General features: G+C 40.3%; 1 protein-coding gene across 1 annotated transcript; it reads right to left on the reverse strand.

The window, feature by feature from the left end:
• Positions 1-783: 783 nt before the first annotated feature.
• WBP2NL (WBP2 N-terminal like) lies at positions 784-14,370 on the reverse strand. The gene is made up of 8 exons (XM_060777147.2): positions 14,216-14,370; positions 10,782-10,890; positions 8,762-8,897; positions 7,350-7,442; positions 6,398-6,652; positions 4,874-5,017; positions 3,671-3,747; positions 784-2,661 (listed from the first exon to the last, which is right to left on the reverse strand). The coding sequence occupies exons 1-8, from the start codon at positions 14,272-14,274 to the stop codon at positions 2,614-2,616; spliced, it is 921 nt and encodes a 306-aa protein (XP_060633130.2). The 5' UTR covers positions 14,275-14,370; the 3' UTR covers positions 784-2,613.
• Positions 14,371-16,754: the final 2,384 nt, after the last annotated feature.

Below are 16,754 nucleotides of genomic sequence, written 5' to 3' on the forward strand. Positions count from 1 at the left end.
GCTTGTATGGATTTTTGTATCTGTTTATGCTAGTAAATGTTAAAACATACCTATCCTTGCTCTTTGGGCTTGAATATAGCCCACAATAGATACTCAGTGATCCAGTCTTTTTTATTAAGGGTCAGCAGCTTATTAGAAAGAGACAATTCCAATAATTCTTCACAACTGATGGCTGGAAAGAATGGAAACCTCTGTCCATCAAAATCTGGAAAGCCATAAGATTGCCCACTATGCTGTAAGTCAGGGGTCCTCAAACTAAGGCCCGAGGACTGGATACGGCCCTCCAAGATCATTTACCCGGCCCTTGTTCAGAGTCAACCTAAGTCTGAAACAACTTGAAAGCACATAACAACAACAACAATCGTATCTCATCAGCCAAAAGCAGGCCCACAATTCCAATTGATATACTAATGTTTATATTTGTTAACATTGTTATTCATTTTAATTATTGTATTGTTTTAAAGGTTTTTTTGCACTACAAATAAGACATGTGTAGTGTGCATAGGAATGCATTCATGTTTTTTTTTTCAAATTATAATCCAGCCCTCCAACAGTTTGAGGGACTGTGACCTGGCCCTCTGTTTAAAATGTTTGAGGACTCCTGCTTTAAGTGGTTCATCTGTAGTTAGGGAATCCAAATACCTTTATTTCATATATACATTTCCACTTAGAAGCCCAGAGTTTCTCTCCCTCAGATGTTTCTTTCCCAAGTGGGAAAATGGTATGTGGACTATTTGCTTTTTGTGTTAGTCTTGGCATAAAGTAACCACACAGACCTTAGGATAGTTTTTATATGATTTCTATTGTAAGAAATAAAATCCTTCTGCCCTCCAAACCACTTCCCCAAATTCACCAAGTTATCAATACACCACCACAAATACAAATATTTCAATAATTCTGTATTAAAGTGCAATTCAAAAATATTACAAACAGATCTAAATATTTAAATTATAGAAGGCTATTAAAACCTCCTGGATGCACCTAGAAAGGTATATTAGAAAAGCTGTTATACTGAACCATATGCTCAGTTGCTAGGGGGAAAATAGATAGAAAATAATTTGTGAACACCAAATTGTATATGGCTTGTGATTTTTCTCATTTAAAAACATGGAGGGCAAGGAGGGGTTCCCTAAATAATTTGGTTTTATGAAAGTTCTATTCCCCATTACACCAGTGGAGTGAAAGTTCTCTTTAGAATAAACATAAGGAAAATATGAATGTAATATCTCACAGACAAATTAGTAACAGCTTAATTAAGACGGCCATTAATATAGGAACCTAATTGCCTATTTGACCTTCTTAGCGCAAATGTAATCCGTTGCCAGCATAGTTCAGCTTCAAAAATCTTACCCTATGATGACAAACAGCTCTGACCCAAACACCATTCCTCAAGTGGCTTTCTAAATATGTAAGGGCTTGGTTCTGCATATCTAGGGAACTGACAAGTTCAAATAGCTTCAGCAGACTGCTCAAGACTGTCCTAAACTACTTTCTAAAAATCATTTCAAATTCTGTAACAGAAACTGTACTTTTAGGTATCAAACATACATCTGTCTTATCATAACACCTTATCAAGAAATTATTGGCAGAGATTGATCCAATTCCCAAGAGGCCAACTGTTCTGCTTGAGTTTTGTTCTCAGACCACTTTGGCCAGTGTTCCTTGCTCTGACTTGTGTACTCAGTTTTTACTTTTTTGCTTAACTGCATTTAAATCTTTGTTTCCAATTCAGATCAATGGGATTCTCCCTACATTTCCCATCTAAAGCCATTTGAGATCTGTTGCTATATGCTCCATGCCAGGATACACATTTCAGATAGTGATCAAATAGACAAAACAAAAAGAAGCAGGGAACTTATTACATACAATTTCACATATGATCCCATCTTTTCACCTAATAGGGTTTTTGTTTTGTTTTGCAAGGGATAGGCTAATTAAGCTGCAAAAAGCATAGAGAAGAACTTTGCTGCAAAGATATATGTGGTTTTAAAAACTATAATCTGGAGATGTGGTGCTATTTTAAAAGACAGTATTCAATGTTTTGGTCCCTCTCTTTCTTCTCTAGCTATCTTTGGAGAGTTCCATCCCCCTACCTGATACTTTCCCAGGAAAGCAATACAAGTAACTACACGTTTACAATGTTCCCTCTTATGCATTAAACTGCACGGAGTGAGAATTGCAACATGTCAGACCAATGCTCCAAGGCATGCAGAGATGCCTGAAAACACATAATATTCCCCTCAGATCCAAGCATCTTTGTCACATTATGGAAGCAGTCTGTTTCATACAAAGAACTTCAGTATTTCTTGTTTATGTATGGGAAATGGCTTCATTTGGAGTAAGGATAATTCACCGCCCTCTTCCAAGTGAGGCTAAAACAGTCACGGCAGTCCTATCCTGGCCTCAAGAGAAAGAGCAAGCAGCCAGGAAAACATTGCTGACATTGCTTTTTTGTACTGCCATGCTATAACTTTAAGAACAGTGGGTTGCATATGTCACCCAATTTGGTGCGTGTTACTGACACAGGATGACCTGGAGACAGAACCAGGAGGAGGCGGCAACAGCAAAGTCTTCAAGGACAAGAAACATGGGAGGGTGACTATTGGGCTCTTGTTAGTTGTTCTTCTTCTCCTCTGGTGGTGCATAAGGAGGTGGCTGATCCTAAAACAAAGAGAAACTGCATTCAGTCAGCACACCCACGGTACATGGTGTTTTCCATTTTGCACAGTAAATCTAAGCTTTGCTGGTTTTCATAGCTTCTGTCTGCCATTAAGGATGCATCGCAGGTAACTAAACTGAAGGTTATATTAGCGCAGTGGTTCTCAACCTGGGGTCCCAAGATGTTTTGGCATAAAAACTCCTAGAAATCCGAGCCAGTTTACCAACTGTTAGGATTTCTGGGAGTTGAAGGCCAAAACATCTGGGGACCCCCAGGTTGAGAACTCCTGTATTAGATTAAGGTATTTGTGATGCCCAGCATTCAAGCTGGACAAACATCTAAAAGGAAGGACCTACACAGTATAATGTAGCACGTGAGAAATCACAATTACTTTGCAAGAATACACTACCCCGACAATACTACTCAGCACTGTAATGTAATAATACACTGCTTCGTGCCATTTGCATACACTTGGAGTAGGAAATGTAAGTGGTCAACTAAGAGGCCTGTCTGCCAACTGCCTCAAAAACAAACGGGAGAAGAAATACTTTCTAAAATGTTCAAGCATTGGTGGTATTCAAAGGGGCTTTTGTTATTCTTAATTGCAACCTGAATATTTTCTAAAGCTTATCTACTATTGGCACATACTACCAAAGATAAAAGCTGAATTTGTTTTCATGTAAATTTGTTTTCATAGTTGTGCAGTGGGTTAAACTGCTGAGTTGCTAAACTTGCTGATCAAAAGGTCGGCGGTTTGAATCTGGGGAGTGGGGTGAGCTCCCACTGTTAGCCCCAGCTTCTGCCAACCTATGCAAATGTGAGTAGATCAATAGGTACCACTACTGAAGGAAACCTTTACCTTTTTTTAAAAAAAGATGCATTTTATAATATAACCCGCTAAAGTATGTTCGCCTGAATGCCAAAGCAGCAAAAACTAAACAAAAAACTCCAGTATGTCACACTCCCTTGCTTTCCTCTCCCCACAAGACCAGCCTCAGAAGGATTCCTTACCATAGGCATGTAGACATTATGAGGATTAGCTGGGTTATAATATGCACTGGAAGCTGCCTCAGATGCTTTATTTCCACCTATAACACAATAATATAATAAATCAGGGTGTTTTGTTTGATTTTTAATCTATACAACACATAGACTGGTGTCCTGTTGGTTTATGCATACAAAGGTTCCTCTTTGGAAGTGCAGCTACATAGGTGCTCCCATTGTGCATACACAGGCAAAGATACCTTTGAGTGAACATTCACCTGTGCAAGGTTTGGGTAGCACAACAAATGCATAATTCCACATGGAAATGTTTGCTACACAACCTCAACATGGAATTTTAACAGTAGTTAAAATTCTCAGATCATTTTGGATGAAAGGAAAGAACATATTCTGCATTTTTGAGAAGAAGAAAGAACAGAGCATGACTAAGCACCCAGCAGCAACTTGGTTTTATATGTACTGAACCACATTGTATTTGGAAAGTCAGGAAACTTCAAAAGCCATCACAAAGAGTCTTAGATCAAGTAACACGATTACCAAGAGCATAGCATGCACATATCCAGGTACCAATCTATATTTTCCCAGGGATTAACTAACCACATTGGATTTTAACCAAACCAGTGAGTAATTTGGGATCCAAAGCACCTGAGAACTTAGACTGTTTCACAGGAGTCACTTCACATCACTCAGAAGTTCCAAACAACTTTGTTACTAAAAGGCCACTAACAAAATCTGCTGACTTCAGCAGGATAATAATCACTTTTAATTCATTCAGAGACGTTCCATAAAATATATTATTTTGGCTCTGCAGACTATATTCAGTGTTTTGAACTATTAGAAGAAGCTCCAGGATTTCATTTTAAGACAGGTGTTCCTCAAGCAGCAGAAAATGTGGAGGATCAAAAGAGATGCTCAGGCTCACAACATCTGGAAAATTCACGCTTCCTCAAAGAACCTACTGAAAATGTAAAGAAATTGATGCCTCCTCCTGAAAATGCTCATTGGAACTTGGATATTCTCTTGATAGGCCACACCAAAATCATTGGAAAAGACTTTCTATAACCAGAAGCCATCTCTGGGTGATTTAGGGTGATATATTTTCTGCTTTGGAGTAACAACAAAGTATTTTTAGTCCTAAAACGTGACTTGAGTGATGGGAAGCAGTGGGGGTACTCAGTAAGCCCCAAAGTGAAAGCCATCCTGTAGCCTTACCTGGCATTCCTGGTTCCGTCCAGGTTCTAGGGGCTGAAGGTCCTGCCTCAGGTGGTGCTGAAGGTCCTGCTGAAGAAGGGCCAGGGTACGGAGGAGGAGGAGCCATATACATGGGACCCATTCCAGGAGGTGGAGGATACATTCCTGGGAAAAGGAAACAAACTCCATTAACTGTCCATGCCTGCATCACTGCTTCTTAAACTGTGGGTCGTGACCCCAAATGGGGTCCCTTAAACTCAGTGTTGGGGTCCTGAAAAATCTGGTACCAATAAAAAAAAATTAGAATTTCTTGCAAATGCCGATTTGTTATCAGTAAATGTTTGAGGTTTATACCTATGTTGTATGTCTAAATACAACATATGTTGTATGTCTAAATACACTGGGTCAAAAGGGGGCCCAAGTGGAAAAGTTAAAGAAGCCCTAGCCTACATTACATTATGTTCCAATAATCAGCCTGGGAGTCTTCCCATATCACTTACTCACAAACAAGCTGCACAAATATGTGCTGGTCCTGCCATTATTCCCATTAGTTGCATAAGCCAGCAGAGGTCATCTGAGCTCTGCACAGATAACAGTGGAGCTGGTGTATGAAGATAAATCCTTACTTGTATCTTGTCCAGAGAAGCTTTCCTTTTCCTCAGTTAATGTATTCTATGTCATCTACACTTAACAGGATTGTTTCTACAATGGCAACTCTTTCATGATGCTGTTCATATTTACAATATGTAGGCCAGTTGCTTCAATGGTTTCATTTATATGGCATGGATAGTTAATAATTCTGTCTAATTCAGACAAGACTGAGCATTCCCTTATCAAAAATGTTTGGGAACAGAAGTATTCCATCTATCCCCCCCCCCTTTTTTTTTTGGATTAAGGAATACTTTAATATGCATAATGAGAAATCTTGGAGATGGCACCCAAGTTGAAACAAAAAATTCATGTATGTTCCATATACATTTTATAAGTAAAGATAAAGGTTTCCCCTGACATTACGTCTAGTCATGCATGACTCTGGGGGGGTGGCGCTCATCTCCTGAACAGCCGGTGTTGTCCATAGATACCTCAAAGGTCATGTGGCTGGTATGACTGCATGGAGCACCATTACCTTTCCACAGAAGCGGTACCTATTGACCTACTCATATTTGCATGCTTTCGAATTACTAACTTGGCAAAAGCTGAGGCAAACAGCAGGAGCTCACTCCACTCCCTGGATTTGAACCACCGACCTTCTGATCAGCAAGTTCAGCAGCTCAGTGGTTTAACTTGCTGCACCACCAGGGGCTCCAATGTATCTAAGGCAATTTTATGCAGTGTTTTTTATTATTCTGTGTATGAAACAGTTTGTATACATGGAACCATCAGAAAGCAGAGATGTCACTGTATCAGCCACTGATATGGATAATTCTAGATTATTTTGGAATTCAAGAAAAGGGATGCTCACCCCATATTATATATTACATGTAATATATATCACAAACGAGTACCATTTAAGCATGATATGAACCACACTGTTAATTCCTTCACCTTGAGGAGGTGCATATGGATATCCCATAGGCTGGGGAGCAGGTCCATATCCATTCATTTGCCTAGGCACATAAGCATATGATCCATAAGGAGCTGGGGGTGGTGCAGCATAGCCTCCTGGTGCAGGTGCATATCCTCCTGGTGCAGGTGCATATCCTCCTGGTGCAGGTGCATATCCTCCTGGAAAAGGTGCATAGCCCCCTGGAACAGGGGTATAGCCGTAGCCAAAGCTCTGAGCAGGAACTCCCCTGGAAGCTAAAAGTAATATCTTTATTAAGCAATATTCCCCACAGAAAATAATGCAATAATAAATAACAACAAAATTTTATTTATAGACTGCCCTCTCTCCCTGAAAGGACTCTGGGCAGTTTACAACACAAAAAGGCAAATATCCAATGCCCAGACAAATGCAAACAAAATTTACAATAATGCAATATAATAAACATAATAATGACAGTGAACTTATTGTATAAAAATATTGATGTCAAAATGAAAAACAAGATACAAATAATCACATAGAAATAAGTTACACTAATCACACATTCAACATTAAACATCCCAAATGATAAAACATTTAAAATAAATGGAAATTGGCTGATTATAGTTGTTCTTGAAGTGTACCCACGTGACCATGAGGTACAAGTAGGTCAGCCAACATTCCAACTGATCTGCAATAATTGAATGCAATAAACTTCAAATTGCTAGACCTTAATAATTGACAGACTGCATTTAGGCAAAATGATCTCCTCGTCTATCATATTGATGACATTTAACAGTCTTGTATGTATAGCAGTTATGGAGGAGACTGGAATGGCATATATTATTGCATTTAATGATTAAGTATTGCTGAAAACTTCCTTGAAGTACAGCTGTTGATTGGTATCACCTGAATCAAATGAAGCTCTAGAATACTTTGTATGGAGGAGTAAAGAAAAAAAGGAAAACATCTTACCATCACTTGCAAGTCTAAACATCAGCTGTCCGAATTCGATGGCACCTCCGCTGAAGAAGCTTATCTTAAAGGAAGCTTGCCCTTCCCAGTCACCTAAGAAAAATATCAGGTTCACATTTGAATGATGGTGGCTACTAAAAAGACCATGAGGTACACTGCTTTGCTGAAGTCACCCACATTTCTTGGCAAGTGAAGACAATTAGTTCGATTTGACTGCAGCAACCAAAGTTTAAAACATCAAAACCGAAGAAGTGTTTCAGGGTGCTAGCAGAAGGTATCAGTACAGACTCTCTATACCAGTGGTTCTCAACCTGTGGATCCCAGATGTTTTTGGCCTACAACTCCCAGAAATCCCAGCCAGTTTACCAGCTGTTAGCATTTCTTGGAATTGAAGGCCAAAACATCTGGGGACCCACAGGTTGAGAACCACTGCTCTATACCATCAGGTGCTTCTCCCACAGCCTCAAGGACAATACCAAGGATTACTGTGGTCTTTCTCACAGCCACCACAAGTGGTTCAAAAAGGAGCTATTATTCAAAGTACCATACAAAACTGGTTATTTTCTGATAAAGATTGGAAGAAGTCCAACTGATTTATTTTTACTGATTCATTTATGACTTTAATGAAGGCCTAACAAGAATGGGACTAAAACCTTCACAGCATTCTTACTTCCAGGAGGCAGGGAGGGGGCTCAAAAAATTCTGAAACATGCTTCAAAATTAAAACACATTTCCTTTCCCTTTCCAAACCAAACACAAACAATCAGAGAAGAGGACAGAAGACTAGAGCAAATTCACGGAATCATTTACAAGCCTAGGGTATTTTCATGCTACAAGAGAATCCAATTTCTCACATTGTATGGAGAGATGCATCAGAAGCACACTTGAACAGAAAGAGCATAATGCAAGTATTTTAATTAACATGTTACGCACAGTACAAAGATACATAATAAAGATCTCAGTCACTTATAATTTTCTAAAATTATAAAGAGAATAAAAAGAAAAAAGTAATTGATAAATTTCAATACAAGTGGACTAAATATCTCAAACATATAGAAGCACCTTGCAAATTGACATATTTTTAGACATTTGATCCTATTATTTGTAATGTAATACTAATTTTATAATTATGCTACAACTTGACAGGAGCACACTACAATGTGCTCTGCTTTGCTGCAATGGAAAAGCAAAACTGAATACTTCCAGTAGAGCACTGGTTCCCAATCTTTGGTCCTCCAGGTGTTTTGGGCTTCAACTCCCACAATTCCTAACAGCTGGTATGCTAGCTGGGATTTCTGGGAGTTGAAGTCCAAAACACCTGGAGGACCAAAGGTTGGGAACCACTGCAGTAGAGTTTATGAATGACCTGGACACAAGGAATTTGTTTGTCCCTGCAAGCGGTTAATACACACCTCCTGGTTCGGCCTGAATCACTCCTTTGATGTAATTAGCAGAAAATACTGGCTGTTCAATGGAGCACCCTTTTACAAGGTAGTACGGCATAGAAAAGGACATCATTGGGTCCTTGCCCTTGGACACAAAAATGATCTGCAAGATATTGAGTTATCAAACTTAGTCACACATTTGCTCTTTTAGAGAAGGTGAATAGCAGAATGCAGAAAATATAAAAATTATATGTAAAACAATCCACTACAAATCACTCATACCTTCAAGTTAGGCCAAGACAATTGCTCACAGCAAATTAAAAATGAAAAACTACATCACAGATCGTATTAAACATTTCTGCAAAAAATGGACCAAAAGAACTATATTTTTTCCTGTTCATTTATACAATGGTGTTCAGAAAGATCAACTTAGTAAGGTAAAGCCAACATGAGGACATCTTCCAAACTTACATATAAATTCAACTTAAGAACAAACCTACAGAGCCTATCTTGTTCGTAACTTGGGGACTGCCCGTAGCAATTTTAATTGTTTGTGGGTTTTTTGGGGAGAGCTGATTGTATAGAGTTGTACCTCTAGCTGCTGAAAGAACCCAACAGAATCCTGTCCAAAAGCAGCAGCAATTTAAAGCAATAGCTTAAATGCATGATTTTTTCAATATAGAATAAAAAATAAAACGAATGATTGCATATGTGGTTTGTTGCCCCTTCTTTGTTTTCATGCTTTTAAAAAACAAGCTACAGAGTAAGTTCTAGAGAAATGTAGTCACAACAGAAAAAGCTTTGTTTCCAGCTCTTACCAATCTGCAAGATCTTTGTGAAAGGCATTGAAAATTAGCTGAGAAGACAATTGTAAGGTACAGAAAGATTTGTGGAGCAGGCAGACTTCAAATAATCTGATTCCAGCTTTAAAGGTCAGCAACAGTTTTGGAGTTAGGTGCCACCTCTACGCTGCACACTGCACACTGCACTTGCCCTATAATCCTTACATATCACCTGTCACATTTTTAATCCTGTACCCTTTACTCTGGCCGGCCCAGTTTTATCTTGTTTGATGTATTGTTTATTGCTTGTGGTTTTGTTGTTTTAATACTGCTTTAATTGTTTAATTTGCTTTAAGTGTATTGTTATGTTGTGTATTGAGGCCTTGGCCTTTGTAAGCCGCATCGAGCCCTTCGGGAGATGCTAGCGGGGTACAAATAAAGTTTAATAATAATAATAATAATAATAATAACCTCGGGACCTAATATAAGTCTGGGGAAAATAGGCTGCTAATGCAGGTGTACTTTTTTGCATTATATACTTCAAATGTCTTTTTCTCATTAAAGCTTACACTTTAGAACCACAGAGCTGGTATTATGAGTACGTGCAAAGGAAGCACAACCCACTTTCTATAGGTTACAGGCCAGGTGGTAAATCAGGCTAAACTGGCCAAAGCATTCAATAGGTCCTAAGGTTAAGCCAGGCATCTTCAAAATACTGATATCACCATAAAAGACAGAATAACTCCTCCAAATGTTAAATTCTTTAGAATTTTCACTTTCAGAAAGATCATGAAGACAATTCCAAATTAACACCTCTTTCACAGAGGATGAGAGATCACAACCCTTCTCTTTGTTCTGCTGAGGAAACAATAATGGCAACCATCCAATTTCCATTTTATGCCAGTCAGCAACCTTTCCCACATCTGAAGTCCTCACTGGAAATAACCTGAAAGTTCAATCATAATAAGTCTGAGAATCCTCAATGAACTTGTGGCAGATGATCTCAATATTAATAAAGGGAAAGTGAAACCCCCCTTTTTGCATAATTCAGCTTTCAACTGCGGTAGAAAATCATTCAAGTGAAGAAATAATCCAGTGCTGAAAGACCTCAGAACAGTTGCAACTGAAAAAAGTATTTTGTCAGTCAACTATAACTGGGATTAGTGTGTACATCTGAGTTGTGTTCTCAACTACACAAATAAAGATCATTTTACTAGCATTTAAAATGTACTTGAAAATGCAACACATTCTTTCCCAAGACTTACCCTGTAAGGAGTGAGAAACACCATTCCTTTCTTGGTGCCCTTGAAGACTTCTGGTTTACTAGTCACATCAGAAAAGGTCAGCTCCACATCTTTACAGTGTTTGAGAATACTTCACAGAAAGAGGGAAAAAGTAGGTAAGTTAACATTTGCAGTGAATTTCACAGAAAAAAATACAGGAGAATCTTGGAATTGTATTTAAAACAACAACTTTTCCAAGCTCTGATTAGAGCCAAAGAAGCGGTTCCACAATTCCAGCCATAAAGAGCCATTGGCAATCCAAGGATCAATGCAAAAAAAGAAAATGTAATTCAGTATACACTAGCTTTTGGAAACTAGGATGCATTGCAATTCTATTGGACAACCCTAAAACTAACAAATCAATAGTAAAATTCACCAATCTTTTCTTCTGCTGACATTAGTAACTATCTCATCAAACCATTTTGAGTAGTGACTGAAAACTAAAACATTCCAGAGGGATTATTTTGTTATACCTCCCTGTCTAAAAGAAAAGTTTACATCAATGTCAATACCACTGTTCAAAAACAGCTTCGGTGATTAAGAACATAATCTTGTAATGCAAACTCTGTTGTTTGTTATGTGCTTTCAAACCATTTCTGACAACCCTATCACAGGGCATTCTTGGCGAGGTTTGTTTAGAGGAAATTTGCTTTTATCTTCCTTTGAGGCTGAGAGAGCGTGACTTGTGGGTTTCCATGCCTAAAGGGGGATTTGAACCCTGATCTCCAGAGTAATATTCCAAAGCTCAAACTACACTAGCTCACCTGGAATAAAATTCACTCAAACTGAATGTTTTACACATCAAGACATACATATTTCTTGTGATAAATATACTAAAGGGAAGTTCTTCACAGATAAAGGAAGAAGCAGACTGTAGATTATATTCAACAGTAGACTTCCTCAAAGGGGGTCTTTAAACAGAGACTGAATGAAAATTTTGGGAGATTTATTTATTTATTTCATCTACTTATACCCCGCCCTTCTCATCCGGGGGGGGGGGGGGGGGGGGGGACTCAGATAAGCCAGATAGTCCTTACAATGCCTTCTAACTATGATTCTTTGAAAATCTTCCCTTTCTCTATGGGTCAATTCTATGTATATCTACTTAGGAGGAACATTTGTTGAGCATAATGACCTGCATATGAGTAAACATGCATAGGACCGGATGATAAAGGAACACAATCTGGCTTCTTGTAGTTGCTGTGTATTTTGAAGTCATTTCTGACTTTTGGTGACCCTCAAAGTTTTCTTGACAAGATTTGTTCAGAATTGTGTTCCTTTTGCTTTTCTCTGAGGCTGAGAAAGTCACTCACTGGGTTTCCATGGCTGAGTAGGGATTCAAACTTTGGTCTATGTCCCTCTAAAAAGGGGCACAGATGCCAGCCATCCTATTCTTGCTGACAAATCACACCTTTACATAGCTATTCCCTACTCATTTTGAATCCTGTCAAATACACATTAAACCTTACTGCATTCTTATTAACACTAAGGATAGAGACACTGCTATATTTATTTCATTTATATCCCACCTTTTTCCAATATAGGAATCCTATTAAATGTATGTATGTATGTATGGATGGATATGGATATATTAAAATGTATTTAATATTAAACAACCTACACAATAAGATATATTTAAAATAGTTAAAAACAGACCTAAAGCACAATGAAGATAAAAATAAAGCACATCCTATTAAAGCACCATAAGAACAGTCACAGTAGCATGTGACCTTTTCACTTTCCAAAACATACATCAGAACTTTCTTATGGCCAGAGTGGTTCATAATCAATTTTAAATGTATCCCTTCCTCAATAAGTTTTGAATACCCTTTTGAGAATTTCCCTGATTTCCTTCCTGCCCAGGAACATTAACAATTGTTTGCCACTGCTCAAAAACGTGTTATGAAAGAGCCCTGCGGTGCCTTCCAATCCAGCTCTCTCACTGACTAAACAGAAATCACGTGACTCTGATTTAATTCTTGTTGGTTTTCCTCCCAGGTCTGTATCAGCACATAAAAAACAAATGGGTTTTCTAAAGCAACAAGATTTAATCTGCCAACCAGATGCGTGTGTTTTGTTCTTTACTGCTTGATGTTAGGGCTGACAGTACTTTTGTTTATAAACTAAAAAGACAGGTTATAACAAAAACCACTAAAGAACAAAACACATGTATCTTGTTGGCAGCTCTTTTTTACTTGGATTATTTACTTTAGAACATATGGTGGTAGAAAAGTGGCATCTCCTTTCACCGTTTTTATGTAAGAAGTGATGCAATGTCAGTACAGCAGTTATATGACTTAATTACATTGAAATGGTTCAGCAGACCATAACTACGGTCTACACATGCTTAATGTGATCTTATTTTAGAATCATAGAATCAAAGAGTTGGAAGAGACCTCGTGGGCCATCCAGTCCAACCCCCTGCCAAGAAGCAGGAATATTGCATTCAAATCACCCCTGACAGATGGCCATCCAGCCTCTGTTTAAAAGCTTCTAAAGAGGGAGCCTCCACCATACTCCGGGTCAATGAGTTCCACTGCTGAACGGCTCTCACAGTCAGGAAGTTCTTCCTCATGTTCAGATGGAAAATCCTCTCTTGTAGTTTGAAGCCATTGTTCCGTGTCCTAGTCTCCAAGGAAGCAGAAAACAAGCTTGCTCCCTCCTCCCTGTGGCTTCCTCTCACATATTTATACATGCCTATCATATCTCCTCTCAGCCTTCTCTTCTTCAGGCTAAACATGCCCAGCTCCTTAAGCCGCTCCTCATAGGGCTTGTTCTCCAGACCCTTGATCATTTTAATCGCCCTCCTCTGGACACATTCCAGCTTGTTTCCATTGGCAAATTTTTTTGTTTCCATTGGCAAAAAAGGGAGAACTCCACACTGGAACAATGTCTTATTCACAGATCATTTGGATTTCAGTAATGTGCTACATTGGGCCTGAGGCTGTTAGGAATGGTGGGAATTGAAGTCCAAAACACCTGGAGGGAGGGCCCAAGTTGGCTTTTGGCTGCTCCAGTGTCATCATTGCTTTCCCTCAGGATTTCCTCTCATTGTCCCCCTTCGCATCGAGCACATGACTCATGGGGATTATAACAAAGGAGTCACAAGGGGGGAAAGTGTGTCACAACTACTGAGAGCCATCTTTTATTTATAAGGAAGTGGGCTGGTCTCAGAGGGCCCTTCTTCCGGGTTAAAATACGTAAACAAGGCCCCTCAAAAGGCCCTCCTCGCTGCCACTTTTGGAGCCACAGCTGGAGAGAAGTCCCAGAAGGGCTTGCCTGTGACTCTCCGCCCACCAATCAGGTGCTAGAGCATCCCCTCTGACGTCACAGTCGCTCTCGGGACGGTGGGCGGGGCCTGCGAGGGCGCCCCTTTCCCGGCCGAGGCCTGAGCCCACCGCCCTCTCCCCGGTTACCTCTCCCCGTTGGGCGGGATGACCCCTCCGCCTTCCGAGTGGTTCCTGTTCAGCGCCATGTTCCCGGCCAATGGAGCCAGGCGGGGCGGGCCTTCCCTTTGGCGTCCCTCGCAGGCCGTGACTTCACGGCGCCAGGCCCGCCTCCCGACGCCAAAGATGGCGGGCGGCGTTAGAGCGGAGGCAGCTTGACGCCTCTCGAACTGCCCTGGCCGAATGGGATCATGGGAGTTGTAGTCTGGCGAGGCACCAGCGCTCTTGGGCAGTGAAAGCGGAAGGCCTTGTGGGACTACAGCCCCCAGGATCCCATTCATAGCCTTGATCCATGGCGGTTAAAGTGATGACAAACTGCAGACATCCTCAGAGATTGTGGGAACTAGGAAAGTGGAGTTTATATATCTGTACAGTGGCCCTTATTTCTCATGCCAGTAAGGTAATGCTCAAGATCCTGCAAGGAAGACTCCAGCAACCCATGGAGCGAGAGTTGCCAGATGTTCAAGCTGGGTTTAGAAAAGGCAGAGGAAGGAGAGACCAGATTGCCAATATCCGCTGGATAATGGAGAAAGGCTGGGAGTTTAAGGAAAACATCTACTTCTGCTTCATTGACTACTCTAAAGCCTTTGACTGTGTGGATCATAATAAATTGTGGCAAGTTCTTGGTGGGATGGGCATCCCAAGCCACCTTGTCTCTCTCCTGAGGAATCTGTACAAGGACCAAGTAGCAACAGTAAGAACTGACCACGGAACAACAGACTGGTTCAAGATTGGGAAAGGCGTACGGAAAGGCTGCATACTCTCACCCAACCTTTTTAACGTGTATGCAGAACACATCATGCAATGTGCGGGGCTTGATGAATGCAAAGCTGGGGTGAAAATTGCTGGAAGAAACATTAACAACCTCAGATATGCAGATGATACCACTCTGATGGCCGAAAGCGAGGAGGAGCTGAGGAGCCTTCTAATCAAGGTGAAAGAAGAAAGCGCAAAAGCTGGGTTGCAGCTAAACATAAAAAAACTCAAGATTATGGCAACAAGAATGATTGACAACTGGAAAATAGAGGGAGAAAATGTGGAGGCCGTGACAGACTTTGTATTTCTAGGTGCAAAGATTACTGCAGATGCAGATTGTGGCCAGGAAATCAGAAGACGCTTACTTCTTGGGAGGAGAGCAATGTCCAGTCTCGATAAAATAGTAAAGAGTAGAGACATCACACTGGCAACGAAGATCCGCCTAGTCAAAGCCATGGTATTCCCTGTAGTAACCTACGGATGTGAGAGCTGGACCTTAGGGAAGGCTGAGCGAAGGAAGATCGATGCTTTTGAACTGTGGTGTTGGAGGAAAGTTCTGAGAGTGCCTTGGACTGCGAGAAGATCCAACCAGTCCATCCACCAGGAAATAAAGCCCGACTGCTCATTGGAAGGAAGGATACTAGACACAAAGTTGAAATACTTTGGCCACATCATGAGGAGACAGCAAAGCCTAGAGAAGACAATTATGCTGGGGAAAGTGGAAAGTAAAAGGAAGAGGGGCCAACCAAGGGCAAGATGGATGGATGGCATCCTTGAAGTGACTGGACTGACCTTGAAGGAGCTGGGGGTGGTGACGGCCGACAGGGAGCTCTGGCGTGGGCTGGTCCATGAGGTCACAAAGAGTCGGAGACGACTGAACGAATGAACAACAAATATCTGTGTCATGTCCAGGGTGGGAGAAAGAACTCTTGTCTGTTTGAGGGACGTGTGAATGTTTCAGTTGGCCACCTTGATTAGCATTTAATGGAGGAAGGAAAGGGCCTCAAAGAGATCCCCTGCCAGAGCAGTGCCATGGAAAAATTGTAGTTAGGCCTTTTCAGAGCTGGAGAAGGGAGAAAGTAGACAGACAGCAGTCTCTCTGACACCCAAGCAACGATGGTTACATATACAGTGATATGGCACCTGGACACATCAGGTGCCCAAAATGGTGACAGAAGCTCCCTCTGGGCTTTTAAAAGATTCAAAACTAGAGCAGCGTAGCCCTTTTTATTCCACAACATATCCACCATTATCCCATCAGACTTATTTTTGATAACTCATTAGTTCAGAGTTTTCCAAACATTCATGCTGGTGACACACTTATTGAATATGCTTCATTTTGTGACACAGTTTTAGTAGAAAGCGATGGTTAAACCAAGCCTTTGCAAGAGATACAGACACATACATAAATTGTAATCACAAAATGTATAGGAGTATAACATATCTCATGAAAAACCTCTTTATTTTTAAAATATATGTGATTGATTGTTTAGTTTACATAGACTCAGATGTTTGTCATTACATTTGCTCAACACATCTACACACAAACATTGTGACACACTCTTTGGAAAGCTCTGCTCTAGTTTTTCAATAACCCAAGAGAACTAGGTTGTAGGCATGTGCAATCCATGGTTCTAAAGTACTTACAAAACTAAAACTCTGGTGGTGAAAACTAGGAGGCGCTGGTGCTTTGCTTCTACAGTGTTGCTAAAGTTCTGGTGATGAAAATTTCAGAACTCTAACAAAACTTTCA

The sequence above is a fragment of the Anolis sagrei genome, chromosome 5, assembly GCF_037176765.1.
Source record: "Anolis sagrei isolate rAnoSag1 chromosome 5, rAnoSag1.mat, whole genome shotgun sequence".
Classification (NCBI taxonomy): Eukaryota; Metazoa; Chordata; class Lepidosauria; order Squamata; family Dactyloidae; genus Anolis; species Anolis sagrei.